This window comes from Ovis canadensis, chromosome 14 (genome assembly GCF_042477335.2).
Source record: "Ovis canadensis isolate MfBH-ARS-UI-01 breed Bighorn chromosome 14, ARS-UI_OviCan_v2, whole genome shotgun sequence".
Classification (NCBI taxonomy): domain Eukaryota; kingdom Metazoa; phylum Chordata; class Mammalia; order Artiodactyla; family Bovidae; genus Ovis; species Ovis canadensis.
The window spans coordinates 61,077,436-61,091,355 of NC_091258.1; the positions used below are offsets into that span (position 1 = coordinate 61,077,436).

At 50.4% G+C, this 13,920-nt stretch overlaps 1 protein-coding gene, 2 long non-coding RNA genes and 1 other non-coding gene across 4 annotated transcripts; 3 read left to right on the forward strand and 1 right to left on the reverse strand.

Annotated features, from left to right (window-relative positions):
- Positions 1-2,241: 2,241 nt before the first annotated feature.
- Positions 2,242-7,148, reverse strand: PPP1R14A (protein phosphatase 1 regulatory inhibitor subunit 14A). Its single transcript, XM_069550678.1, has 4 exons — positions 5,989-7,148; positions 3,890-3,970; positions 3,273-3,305; positions 2,242-2,467 (listed from the first exon to the last, which is right to left on the reverse strand). The coding sequence occupies exons 1-4, from the start codon at positions 6,187-6,189 to the stop codon at positions 2,339-2,341; spliced, it is 444 nt and encodes a 147-aa protein (XP_069406779.1). The 5' UTR covers positions 6,190-7,148; the 3' UTR covers positions 2,242-2,338.
- Positions 2,506-5,841, forward strand: LOC138418828 (uncharacterized). Its single transcript, XR_011248738.1, has 3 exons — positions 2,506-2,595; positions 5,339-5,380; positions 5,757-5,841. It is a non-coding gene; the product is annotated as an uncharacterized lncRNA (long non-coding RNA).
- On the forward strand, positions 6,697-7,515 carry LOC138418815 (uncharacterized). Its single transcript, XR_011248723.1, has 2 exons — positions 6,697-6,933; positions 7,115-7,515. It is a non-coding gene; the product is annotated as an uncharacterized lncRNA (long non-coding RNA).
- A 4,264-nt stretch (positions 7,516-11,779) lies between these two features.
- On the forward strand, positions 11,780-11,851 carry TRNAW-CCA (transfer RNA tryptophan (anticodon CCA)). The gene has a single exon. It is a non-coding gene; the product is annotated as a tRNA-Trp (tRNA).
- Positions 11,852-13,920: the final 2,069 nt, after the last annotated feature.

The window sequence follows — 13,920 nt, forward strand, 5'->3', positions numbered from 1 at the left end:
GATCCATTTGTTGTAGCCACGTTCTCAAACTGTATTGCCCTTTATTTTACTTTAAAAAAATTTTTGGCTGCACAACACAGCATGTGGGACCTAGTTCTCTGACCAGGGATGAAACCCTCGGTCCCTGCATTAGAAGCATGGAGTCTTAACCACTTGAACACCAAGGAATTCCCTGCATTGCCCTTTGGATAGGCTATTTCAGAGAGCTGGTAGCAGTCACTTGCACCTTAGTATGAATTAGTACACCTCTTCTTGCCCCTGAAGAACTGCAATTTATGCTAAAGCTATGGCTTATAAGGGCACTGTAGTGAAGAAGTAGTTGGGTTCTGGAGCCATAATGCCTAGGACTGAAAGCCAGCACCACTTCCCAGCTGAGTGACTTGGGGCAACTGACATCACTGTCTGGGCCTCAGTTTCCTCATGGGTGAAGTCCCCACTTTACAGACGAGGAAACTGAGAGGCCACCTGGCACACCCAAGACTTCATGTGGCTGCTGGGCGGAGGGGCTCCCCGCTCACACTCTGTACCCGGTTGTGTGGAGGAGAAGAGGCCCTGGAAGCCTGAGGTCTGTCTGCACAGGGACAGCAGGGTCACCTGAAGGGCTGGACAGACCAGGGGCTCCTGGATATTCCTCTTCTCCAGGGTCAGCTTCTCTTCCTGCCAGACAAGAACTCAGACCCCTGAGATGGGCGCCTAATTTTGGCAGGGCTGCTGGGTGGCACTGAATGGGCATGGGGGCTGAGGCGCAAATTTTGGTTAGTAGGGGTGAGATGGGAGAGGTGCTTTGCCCCTCCAGGCTAGGGATGAGTCCAGACACTCAGCTCCACAACCAGCACTGGATCCAGAGAGGGCCAGAGGGTCACAAAGCAGCTCTGGCCTGACCCCAGGGCTAAACACAGCCACACCCCCATCTCCTGATTGTACATGGCTGGGACTGATGGTACAACAAAACTATTGTTATAATAATGAAATACTTCCACAGTCTTTGATAAATAGCTGCTATTCACTTGATACCCTGGCCCTTCCTCTAAGACTCTTCCGGGCCTCCTTTCCCCAGCATGAGCATGCCCCAGCCCAATCGGCTTCCCTGTTTCAGTTCTGGAGGACTTGTCTATTCTGACTGATAGATGGGCCTGCCAATTATGTGTTATCTTCCCTGTCTCAGAAAGAAAGTGAAGTTGCTCAGTAGTGTCCAACTCTTTGCGACCCCCATGGACTGTAGCTCACCAGACTCCTCCATCTGAGGAATTTTCCAGGCAAGAGTACTGGAATGGGTTGCCATTTCCTTCTCCAGGGGATATTCCTGACCCAAGGTTTGAACCTGGGTATCCCATACTGCAGGCAAATGCTTTACCGTCTGAGCCACCAGGGAAGCCTCCTCAGCCCCAGTGTTAATCCCGTCACCCACCAGTTCAGAGTCCTCAAATATGGGTACCCATTTCACGCACACTCCTACACATCCCTCAAAGCCCTGCCCAAGTGTCACTTTCTTCGGGAAGCACTCCTAGATTTCTTCACCACCCCAAGAACCGCTCCTCCCACTCCCTAGGCTCCCAAGTATCTTGAACCATTCAGCACACTTTGCTCTAATCTCCCGCCTGCAGGCTCTCCTTCCCCACCACCTTGACACCAGGGGCCATTTTCTGCTTATCTCTGTGGCTTCAATACCAATGGCAGTGCTAAGCATCCAATGGTGGTGGTTTAGTCACTAAGTCGTGTTCGACTCTTGCCACCCCATGGACTGTAGCCTTCCAGGCTCCTCTGTCCATGGAATTTCCCAGGCAAGAATACTGGAGTGGCTTTCCATTTCCTTCTCCAGGGGATCTTCCCAACCCCGGGATAAAAGCATTCAATGAATGTGCAATAAAATCTATGGAGAAGATGAATGGTTTGTTCCGGGTACGCTGCGGTCACAGCAGGCACATTCGGTCCTGGGCCTCTGCTGCGGTGGTCCACAGGTGGTCCTCCCCACAGCACCCCCCTTCTACCACTGCCCACATACGGAGGCCTGCTGGCTGGGGCTAGGCCAAGGCTGGGGGAGGCGAGGACAGGATGTGAACCCCAGGGGTGGAAGGTCAGCAGGGCCTGTTCTCATGCTCTCTGGCTGAGGAGCTATTCTCCATCTGTCCGGGCCAGCTGTGGGGGCAGGAGCCGGGGAGACGCAGCGGGAGAGAGGGCTGTGGGGGGAGGCGCTCAGGGAAGCCCACAGTAACCGGGGAGAGGAAAAACAGGCACGCGATGTTATTGTTACGGAACCATTAAATACGACTTATAAACAAGCCAGGACGGCGGCGTTGGGTGGCGGGGAGACGGAGCAGGTCACGGAGGCCAGAGGGGGTCAGGGCGGTGCGGTCCGGGCTCGGTCCTGGCGGGGGCTCAGGCTGCCGTCGCCGGAGGGGCTGGGCTGACGGAGGCCTGGCTGCTTGTGGAGGCCTCGCAGCTTCGCCAGAAGCTCCTGGACAAAGTCCTGAGGACGGGGCGAGGGTGCTGAGAACACAGGGATGGGTGGGGGCACCCCCTGGCCAGCCCAGCCCTTCCGACCTGGGACCCCTCTTTTTCCTGCCCTCTGGCCAGTGAGAGGGGATGGAGGTGGAGGTAAGGAGGGGCAGAGGCTCCAGATGGAGACGAACAGGCCGGGAGAGAAAGGAAGAGACCGGAGGCAGGGAGAGAGACAGAAATGGAGAGAGGTGCAGAGAAGAGGTGGGAGGAGAAACCAGGGGCCCGAGAAAGAAACAGAGCCACGGGGCGACATGGGGCTATTTCTCAGGCCAAGAGATTACCAGGAGGGTCCCCAGGGGCCAGAGGCCTGAGCCGGCTCCAGGGCAGACAGACACACAGTGACGTTTGTCCCTCAGGCAGCCCAGAGCTGGTCAGAGAAACACGAATAGTTTTCCCTTTTAAAGTCGGGAAGGAAGTGGGAGGGGTTGGGCCGCTCAGGGCCTGGAAGGCTGGGGGGCCCCTGAGAGGTGGGGAAGGGAGCCCCAGGGTGCTGCAGGCAGGGACGGGGGAGAGAGGCAGAGACAGGAGACAGATGGGGGAGTGTCTCAGCAGGGGGAGATAATGGAGGCCCCGGCAGCAGATGGGGAGAGAGGGACAGGAGTGAGGAAGACAAAGGACACCACTGAGATGAGGAAAGGGCCCTGGGAGACGCAGGGCCCCCAGGGTTCCCTCTGCGGGTCCTGGCCCTGCCAGCTTCCTCCCTCCTCCCCAGAGCCCACCCCCACGGGTGGGGAGAACAGAACAGGGCCTAGAGTGGGGGACAGAAAACTCACCTCTGTGGGGTTTGTGCACGACTTTAGGAGTCCCTAAACAACCCCCAACAGAAAAAAAAAAATTAGTAAATGACCAACACCTACACCCCTCCAACCCAGCAAAGCCCCAAGGCAGCAAGACAGATGGACGTCCAGGTGGACTTCCCACGTGGCTTCAAGGGAAGAAATAGATCTGGGCATCTTAGAGAGCTACTGGGGGCTAGAGGTGAGTCCAGACACTCAGCTCCCAACCAGCGCTGGATCCACAGAGGGCCAGAAGGTCACAAAGCATTCCCTCCCTCTAGAGCACGGAGGCCGGAAAAGCTGGGCACTGCGTGCGCTCTGCTGCGCTCTGACTCTCAGCTCTGCCCCTGCTGAGCTGTGTGACCCTGGGCAAGTGATTAGATATCTCTGGGAGTCATTTTCCTTTGAAAATGGAGATAATAGTAGCGATAGTAGTGCAATGGAGATAACAGCCCCTTTGGAGGATTTTGTGAAGATTAAATAAGTTACAAAGCTTAAAACCATTGAAACAGTGCCTGGCACTGAGGGAGTGCTCAATAAACCCGTTAATTATTGATACGATTTTTAGGGAGATGCAGGGGAGGGGGCTAGGTGCGGCTTTCCCTTCCACCTACCTGTATTTTCCGGCTTCTCTCCTCTTCACTCTCTAATTCCAACAATTCATCGATGTTGACCTCATCAGGCATGTCTGCCTCCTGAGCGGAGAAGGAGGGGCAGTCAGGGTCCCTTCCCTCCCTCCCCTGTCTTTGTCCCAGGCTCCGGAGGAGCCCCAGCCGCCCCAGGGCCCAGCTGGCGGGTTCTGGAGCAATAACGTGGTAGTCAGGGACAGCACCGCCGAGGCGGGACATCTGGGTGTGGCAGGGTGGGGGAGGATGACAGATGGGTTGACAGAGGCCCCAGAGCTTGTACCAGCTCGGATCCTGGCCCCTGGGTCCCGGGAGTCTCGGGCCTGGCACTGCACTCCTGCCTTGGCTCCGGTTCCCACAGTGGGAAGCAGGCCTGGTCGAGTCTTGGAATGTCAGATTATGGGATTCTGGAGAGGGGCTGGCTCTGTCCTTTCAAGGAAAAGTTTAAGCACTAGGTGGAGGGGAGGGAAGCTGGCAGGCTACAGCCTGCTAGGGATGGCCCCTTACCCCCTGGGGCCCTAGCACAACCCTCAAGCCCCCAAGGTGGGTGGGTGGGATAAGTCACAAGCCAATTTCGAGCGGCCAAGAGGGGGACCCTTGGGTGGCCTCTTGAGGCAAAGGGCCAAATGCAGGCTGGCTCGGTACCCCTGTGGGGGACAGATCCCAGCTGTCTGAGCAAAGAGATCCCAGAGGCTACAGTCTCTCCTCCTCCAGCAAAATCCGACTGACTCCACTGTGGGCTTCAGGCCCGGGCAGTCGGGGGATGGTGTGTGGCGTGGAGTGTCTGTAAGGGTGTAAACCGCCTATATGAGTCTCTGTGTTTGAGACCAGGGCCGACGGGAGGATGCAGAGATGTGCCATGTGTGTGTGTGATGTTCTCTGTGTCAGAGGTCTGCGGTCCTAAGGGTGGAGGTGGGTGACTCTGGCTTGGCTGCGTTTGTCTCACTGCAGCATAGGTCAATCAATAAGTGACCACAGCTTGTGTCCCTGAGAGTCTGGCTAGCTGATGCCACCTACCACTAGCCACTGTCCATCAGTGTGAGCCCACACGTGTCTGAGGACAGAGGGACCTCGGGTCACTGCAAGGGGCTGTGGCGTCTCCCAGCTTCGAGCTGTGCTGAGGACAGTATCTCATCCTGTGTGTGTGTGTGTGTGTACCTGTGACCGTGCTCTGCAGCACGTGTGTTGTACAAATGTGACTACAGACAGTGAAATGTCATGTCTGTCTGTAGCCCAAGAGATAGCAGTGGAGGCTGTAGCATATGCCGTGTGTGTTCATGGGCAGATGCAGTTTCTGCCTTTGTGTGGCCGGAGGAGCCCATGGCTTACGCAGTTTGCTGTCTGGGTGTAGCTATAATTTCTGTTATTTTATGTCTGTGCGTGGCTGCAGCATCTATCATTGCGCTTGCAAAGTGATTATCGTTTTTTTGCTTTTAGGAGATAATGGATGGTCGTTACTTGAATCACTGGGTGTCAGAGGTAGCTGTTGTAGCTTGCAGTGTCTGCAAGTTGCTACAGCTTTGCTGTACATCTGTGGACAGCCATGACTAGAGTCCTTTTGTGTGGGTATAGCCGTGTTGTGTCTGCATGTGGCCGTGGCCTGGGTTGGGGTGACTGGGAGAGCCTGTGGCAGTCACATAGGCTGATCTGTAAGCGCCCCCCTCTTGTGACCCGGGGAGGCCGTGTGGAGTTGTTGCTTCTGTCACTGTGTCTGCGAGTGGCCGCAGCGCGTCACAGCCTGTCTGTGAATGCCAATGCTTCCTTTGCTGTATGCTGTGGTTGTATCTCCCCCAGACACCACGTCTATGTTTGGTTTTAAGACATCCCCCTTGCCCCCACCCTTTCTCCAAATAAGGTCACTCCAGCTCCCACATGCTAAAGCCGGGAGTTTGGACCCAAGTGTGTGTCTGTGTGCACAAGCAGAGTGTCATGGAAGGTAGACGGCGGGGCCCAGGAGTCCAGGGGGCTGCGTTCTCCCGTGCGAAGGAGGCTGCATCAGGGTGCATCAGCGAGAACAACCAACCAGGGTCCCCCTCTCCCTCCCCCGGGGTCTCCCCGTCTGTGCCCCCCACCCCTCTCCGCCTCACCCTGCCGCGGTACAGCTCCTCCAAGCGCCCGTCGATCCACTTCTCCACGTCCAGCCGCCGCTGCAGCTCTCGCCGGTCATACTTGACGGTGACGCGCGCGTGCCGCTTCTGCAGCCCCCCGGGGCTGCCCCCCGGCCCCCGGGCCCGCGATGGAGCCTGCAGCTTGCTCAGCACCCGCTTGCCCAGCCGCTGAGCTGCCATCGTGGTCCTGGCCCCGGCCCCGGCGCCGCGCTGTGCGCTTTCGCCGGGCGCCCAGGGGGACTCTTACGGGCTGGGGCGGGGCCGGCCGGGGGCGGGGGATCGGACTCGCAGGGGGGCCGGCCCCGCCCCGACCGCCCCGGGCCTCAGTTTCCCCGCCTGCAGCGCGAGGACTTGCGGCTGCGCCCTCGGGAAGCCCGCGGCTGTTCCTGGTTCAGGTATGGGCGGGGTCCGGGAGCCCCAGGCCCTGCAGAGTGGCTGGGGCTCCCGGGACCTGGATCCCCGGGACGGGGCGGGGCGGGTACCGGGATGGGCTCTCGGGGACCCGGCCTGTCTTCGCCCCCTGGTGGTTGCCAGGGACAGTGCGGGAGGCCCTGTGCTACCTACTCTGCAAAGGAAGGTCAAGCCATAGCACTCACGGTAGGTCTTTTGACCCCTCTTTCATTTATTCAGTCACCCATGTATCCATTTGTTCATATTCGCTTTATTCAACAAATATTCTTTTGACATCATGTCATCTGAGCTGTTAGCCACCCCTCCCCGCCACCTCGCCGCCTTTCTTTCTCCCCTTCAAATCAGTCTCCTTATGCCAGATAGCATCCAAGGGTTCTCTCGTCTCCCCGGTGATCACCAGGTTCCCCCTGCTCAACTTCCCTGGGCACCGAGGACAGAGTGGTGAACAAAACACAAGCCTAATCCTCATGGAGTCAACATTCCATGAGGTGGAGACAAGTGGTGACATAATAAGTAAGTATAGTATATTACACAGTTTGTTAGAATATGATTAGTTTATGGAGAAATATGAAGCAGAAAATGAGAAATGGAGGAGGGTGGAGTTTGCACGTTTAACGAGGGTGACCAGAGAAATTTCTTACCTCACAAGTCTTCCCACCTTAATTGAAAGCACTTCAAAACTTAAATTTGGCAGGACTTCCCTGGTGGTCCAGTGGTTGAGAATCTGCCTGCCAATGAAAGGAACCCGAGTTTGATCTTTGGTCCAGGAAGATTCCACATGCCATGGGGCAACTAAGCCTGTGTGCTGCAACTGCTAAAACCCGCATGCCCTTAGAGGCTGTGCTTGGAAACAAGAGAAGCCACTGCAATGAGAAGCCCGGGCACCGCAGCGAGAGAGTAACCCCCACTTGCCGCAACGAGAGAAAAGCCCAGGAGCAGCAACGAAGACCCAGTGCAGCCATAAATAAACAAACAATTTTTTTAAAACCTTACATTTGGCCATGTCCTTCCCCTGCCTAAGATTATCCATTGCTAGACAATGGTTCCTTAAATATGACACCAAAAGCAAAGCGACAAAAGAAAAAAATAAATAAATTGGACACCATCAAAATTTAAAACTTGTTTTAAAGAACTTCACGAAAGTGAAGAGACAACCCACAGAACGAGATAAAAAGTTGCAAATTATCTATTTGATAAGGTACTTGTATCTAAAATAAAGAAAGAAGTCATGTAACTCAATTATAAGACGACCCATTTTAAAACTAGACAAAGGACATGAATAGACATTTCTAGAAAAAAGATATACTAGAGTCTATACCTGAAAAGGTGATCAACATCATTAATATCAGGAAAATGTAAATCGAAACAACAATGAAATACCACTTCACACTCAGTAGGAGGACTATCGTTTTTTTAATAGAAAATACCAAGTGCTGGCAAGAATGTGGAGGAATCAGAACCCTGATACATTGATGGTGGGAATGTGTATGGTTCAGCCACTTTGGAAAACAGTCTGGCAGGGTTTTTTTTTAAGATTTATTAAAAAATAGAGCTCTATTTATTTATGGCTGTGCTGGGTCTTCCTTGCAGCACACTGGCTTTCTCTAGCTGACGGGACTGGGGGCTACTCTTGCTGCGGAGCAGGGGCTCTAGGCGTGGGCTTCAGTAGTGGCTTGCAGGCTTAGTTGCTCAGAGTCATGTAGGATCTTCCAGGACCAAGGGTCAAACCCGCGTCCCCTGCATTGGCAGGTGGATTCTTACCTGCTGGACCACCAGGGAAGCCCCTGGCAGTTCCTTAAAAAGTTAAACTTAGAGTTACCATATGATCCAGCAATTCTATTTTTAGTGTACCAGAGAGTTGAGAACATATGTTCACATAAAAATCTGTACATGAATGTTCATAGCAGACAACAGGTGGGAAAAAACCCAGCCCATCAACTGATGAATGGATAAATAAAATTTGGTATATCCATATGATGGACTCTTATTTGGTAATAGAAAGAAATTAAGTACCTATATATGAACCTTGAAAACATGCTAAGGCAGAGAAGTGAAGTGAAAGTCACCCAGCAGTATCTGACTCTTTGTGACCCCATGGACTATACAGTCCATGGAATTCTCCAGGCCAGAATACTGGAGTGGGTAGCCTTTCCCTTCTCCAGGGGATTCTTCCCAACCGAGGGATCAAACCCAGGTCTGTCTCCTACATTGCACGCAGATTCTTTACCAGCTGAGACACGAGGGAAGCCCGAGGTAGAGAAACCAGATACAAAAGGCCACATGTTGTATGATTCTATTTACAGGAAATGTTCAGGATAGGTAAATTCATAGAGACAGAAAATAGATTTATGGTTGCCTGTGGCTGAGAGGGCTGGAGGAAGGAGAGTGACTGCTAAAGAGTAAGGGGCTTCTTTTGAGGACGATGAAATTTTCTAAAATTGAACGTGATGATAGTTGCACAACTCTATGAATGTACTAAAACCCACTGAATTGCACACATTGAAAGGGTACATTGTACGCTATGTGAGTTGTAGCTCAATAAAGCTGAGATATCTTGAAAAACCAACCAAACAAAACTGTCCATAGCTCCCCATTGTTGTGGGACAATCAAAGCTCTGCCAAACAGTCCTACCCCAACAACTTTGCATTAGCTGTTCCTCTATCATGAAAACTCTTCCCTAGAATGATGTCAACAGGGCTAACTCCTTCATCTCCCTCAAATGTTACCTGTGCAGTGATCTTCTCTGACAATCCTATTTTATATTGCAACTCCCATGCCCCATACCTGGCTGTGTTTTATCCATAATGCTCACTGCCTTTTAACCTAGTATATAATTTACTTATTTTATTTACTGTCTTTTTCCCAGCTAGTGGTATACCAAAGGGAGGGAAACAGGAATGGTCCAACTTGGGCACAGGAAAAAAGGGGATGCACGGTCTGTACAGAAGCTTTTAAGGTTTATTTAAGGTTTATGTATGTATTTGGGGCTATGCTGGGCTTTCTCTAGCTGCAGCAAGCAGGGGCCACTCTCTAGTTGTGGTGCACAAGCTTCTGATTGCAGTGGTTTCTCGTGTTGCTCCAGAGCACTGGCTCGGTAGTTGCAGGGCACGGGCTTAGTTGTCCGACAGCATGTGAGAACTTCCTGGACCAGGGATTGAACCCGTGTCCCCTGCACTGGCAGGCAAATTCTTTACCACGAGCCAACCCTGTAGAGAATTTTAAAACAATAATAAAACTGATCAAAAGTTGAAGATGTGGTACATGTTTATGATGGAATATTACTCAGCCATTAAAAAGAATAAAATAATGCCATTTGTAGCAGCATGGATGGACCTAGAGATTGTCATACTGAGTGAAGTAAGTCAGACAGAGAAGGAGAAATACCATACAACATCCCCTACATGTGAAATCTAAAAAGAAATGATACAAATGAACTTATAAAACAGAAAGAGACTCAGATTTAGAAAACGAACTTTTGGTTATGGGTTAGGCGGTGAGGAAGGGATAGTTGGGGACTTTAGGAAGGTCATGTACACACTGCTATACTTAAAATGGATAACTAACAAGGACCACAGCACGTGGAACTCTGCTCAGTGTTATGTGCCAGACTGAATGGGAGGGGATATGTGGGGAGAATGGATTAATGTATATGTACAGCTGAGTTCCTTTGCTGTTCACCTGAAACTACCACAGCATTGTTAATCAGCTATAATGCAATACAAAATAAAAAGTTTAAAGTCTGGGGAAAAAAAATTTGGCCAAGTTTATATTATGCCATGCACTGACAAATTCTAAACGGTATCGGTGATAAAAGAATCATTCCACCCCTAGGAAAAAAATTGTTTGGAGGTCTACTGACTGAACAATTAATGCAATACTGTTGAATTTGTTTTTTAAAACTGTTGACTTTTAATAATATATTGGTAAGTTTCAAATTAGATATTTTTATTACTCTTATCCTTTAGTAAGTATTGTATGTGTATTAGTTTCTTATTGCTCTGAATAAATTACCACAAATTCTGTGGCTTAAAACAACACCTGTTGGCTCAGTGGTAAAGAATCTGCCCGCCAATGCAGGAGACATGGATCGATTCCTGGTCTGGGAAGATGCCATGTGCCACAGAGCAGCTAAGCCCATGCACCACAACCACTGAGCATGCGCCCTAGAGCCTGGGAGCCACAGCTACTGAGCCCATATGCTGCAGCTACTGAAGCCCGTATGCCCTAGGGCCCATGCTCTGCAGAAAGGGAGGCCACCGCAATGAGAAGCCCGTGCCCCGCAAGTAGTGCATAGCCCCCAGTCGCCTCAACCACAGAAGAGCCCACGCAACAGTGAAGACCCAGTGCAGCCACAAATGAAAAAACACTTGTTTATTATCCCATGGTTTCAGTTATGGCTTAGCTGGGCCTTCTCTCTCCAGGGCCTCATCAGGCAGCAATCCAGGGGTCAGCCAGTGCTGCCATCTCATTGGAGACTCCACTGAGAAAAGATGCGTTTCCATCTATTTGAGGCTGTGGGGATGCAGTCTTCATTTTCTAGCTGGCTATCAGTGGGAATGGCCCTCGACTCCCAGAGGCCACCTATAATCCCTTACCATGCGGTCTTCTCCATCAATCCTCACAATGTGGCAACTTCTTTCTTTCAGAGCCAGCCATGGACAGTCTCTCAGTCCATGGGGACAGTCTTACATAATGTAACATAAACCTCCTTTGCCATATTCTGTTGGTTAGAAGCAAGTCCCAGGTCCTGCTCACACCTAAGCAGAGGGGATTATAGGGGGCTGTTTGCCACAACAGTCTAAAGGAAAGTTAATACGGAGAACTCTCATGTATACTGTTGACTTCTGACATATATAGACTGAGCTATGTGCTCATTTTGAAAATAAGTTCATAACAATTTGGAATCATTTGGCCTTGTATCAGGCACAGTTTGAGTCTCCAATTTCTGTGATTCTATATAGTCTTGCATTTAAATACATTAGAAATTTAAAGGATAGCACAATGATTGTAAAGATGGAGAAACTATTGTCATTCTACATGTTCTTTTGGAGTTTTTGTGTTTAAAAATTCAAAAGAGTGAATCAGGGTATGAACTGTAAGACATAATATTTTTATTTGATAAGTACAAACTTTCATTCATACATGAAATATTTTACTGAATTTGAGTAATATCTTTAAAAGGGAAATTTATTAAATTTTGATTATTAATTAAAAATTAAAGAACAAATAAAATAATGATACGTACATGATTATTACTGAAAATAATTTGGTAGAGTGGAGGAGGTATAAAAAATTATTCACCCCACAGGCTGTTACAGAACTGAATGTAGGTTCATTGGCCTGCCATACAGCAAAGCTTCCCTGGTGGCTCAGAGGTTAAAGCGTCTGCCTCCAATGCAGGAGACCCAGGTTCAATCCCTGGGTCGGGAAGATCCCCTGGAGAAGGAAATGGCAACCCACTCCAGTATTCTTGCCCAGAAAATCCCATGGACGGAGAATCCTGGTAGGCTACAGTCCACGGGGTCGCAAAGAGTCGGACATGACTGAGTGACTTCACTTTCACTGCAAAGCTAATTTCCTGACACTGGGTTGTGGTAAAGAAAAGTGCAAAAAAAAAAAAAAAGTGCAGCATTTATTTGCAGGACAGCAAGCAAGGAGAGGCTTCCCAGGTGGCTCAGTGGTAAGGAATCTGCCTGTCAGTGCAGGAGACACAGGTTCAATCCCTGGGTCAGGAAGATCCCCTGGAGAAGGAAATGGCAACCCACTCTAGTATTCCTGCCTGGAAAATCCCACAGACAGAGGAGGCTGGAGGGCTACAGTCCATGGGGTGGAAAAGAATCGGACGTGACTGAGCATGCATGCATGCATGCAGGGAGAAGGGGCAGCTCAAAAGACGGATCTCGCTGAAGGCTTTCAGGGAGGGGGTTTTCAAGGTAACATTTGGGGTGAGGGTTTTAGTTCATAGACTTTCTTTTGATTGGTTGGTGGTGAGGTAACTGGATGATGTTTCAGGAACCTTACTCATCAACCTTCTGGTTCCAGCCAGTCTGGGGTCTACATGCCTGTGGTCAGCATTTAGTCACTGTCCTCCACCTGGGTGGGGGTCTTAGTTTCTGCAAGCAAAACTTAGATATGCGTCAGATTGTTACGTATATCCCTTGAGGAGGAACTAGGAGTCTGTCTTATCACTGAACTGCTGTTTCTTGCCTGTTTCCTTTGTTTCCATTCCCTTACTTCCCTAATTAGTAACTTTTGAGTTGACTCTTTGGAACTCAAGGAAGGCCTACGAAACCAAAGCTTTCTTCTACAAACAAGAAACAGGGTCCTGCTCAGTTTCAATTCCCTTTTTCTTTGATACTCTTCAATCCTGAAGGGCACAGGAGCAGAACAAGAAAGGGAATAAAGTTTTGGATAAAGAGGCAGGGGAACTCAGAATAGGGGGCTCAGTCTCAGTGTCAGATATGCTAGTTACATCACTGTTCTCAATAGTAGAAAGTGAGTTCCTACAGGTCAGACATTTCGCTTTGCTCACTGTGGTATCTGCTCCAGTGTTTACAAGAGCACCTGGCTCATAGTGGGACTCAAAGAAAGTATGAATGAATGAACAGGCCTGCGTCTCCTTTCCAGCCTCACCTCCCACCACAGTCCTCTCAGTCCTCCAGCATAAACCTGGGTTTAGTGGAATGTGGTGGGGATACTGGGTTCAAGTGCTTAAGAGATCTTGGGCAGACTCTTGGCCTTGAGTCCCAGGGCCTCACTGCAAGATTAAAGAAGATGGCGGGCATAAAACTTTAATTGTTTAAGGTAAACACCACTTAGTTAACCCAGTTAAGACTCTTCAGATACTATTATGTCAGGAGGGAAGCCAAGTAGTGGGTGTGGCCCTGGCTTCTGTAACACACTGACACCTTTTTTGCTTCAGGACTTTTGCATTTGCTGTTTGCTTAGAATGTTTGTCCATCAGCTCTTCTTATCCTCCAGGGTTCATATCTAAATCACCTCCTCCACTGTTATTCTCCATCCTAGCCCCCAGTTTATTTCCTTCATAACACTGTTATGGGCTTTTAATAATACATTTATTTTAATTATTCATCAGCTGTCCCCTACTCCTATGCTTGCCCTATTCCATCCTCCTTTCGAGATCCAGCTCACATATGCCTCTTTCAGGAAGTGCCCCCATGGCCCCTAAGCTGGTCAGGTGCCTCCTTTGGGTTTCCCTCCTTTCAGGTCTGATTACTCTGCCTGTGCTTCCCCAACACTCTCCTGACACCTATCTGTCCTCATCTCAGTACTGGACACGCGAAGGCAGAGTCTGGGGCTCTTGTTCACTCATGGGTCTATAATCTCCTCTGAGAGCCCTCTCTGGCCCTCTCTCAGACTGAGCGGGGAACCTGTCTGGGCTCCCAGGTCTTCCTCCACGCAGCGCCTGATCATTCAGCCTGTGTTTGCCCCGTCTCATCCATAATCACTTTGTCATGTGCTTCTGTCATCACTCTGCT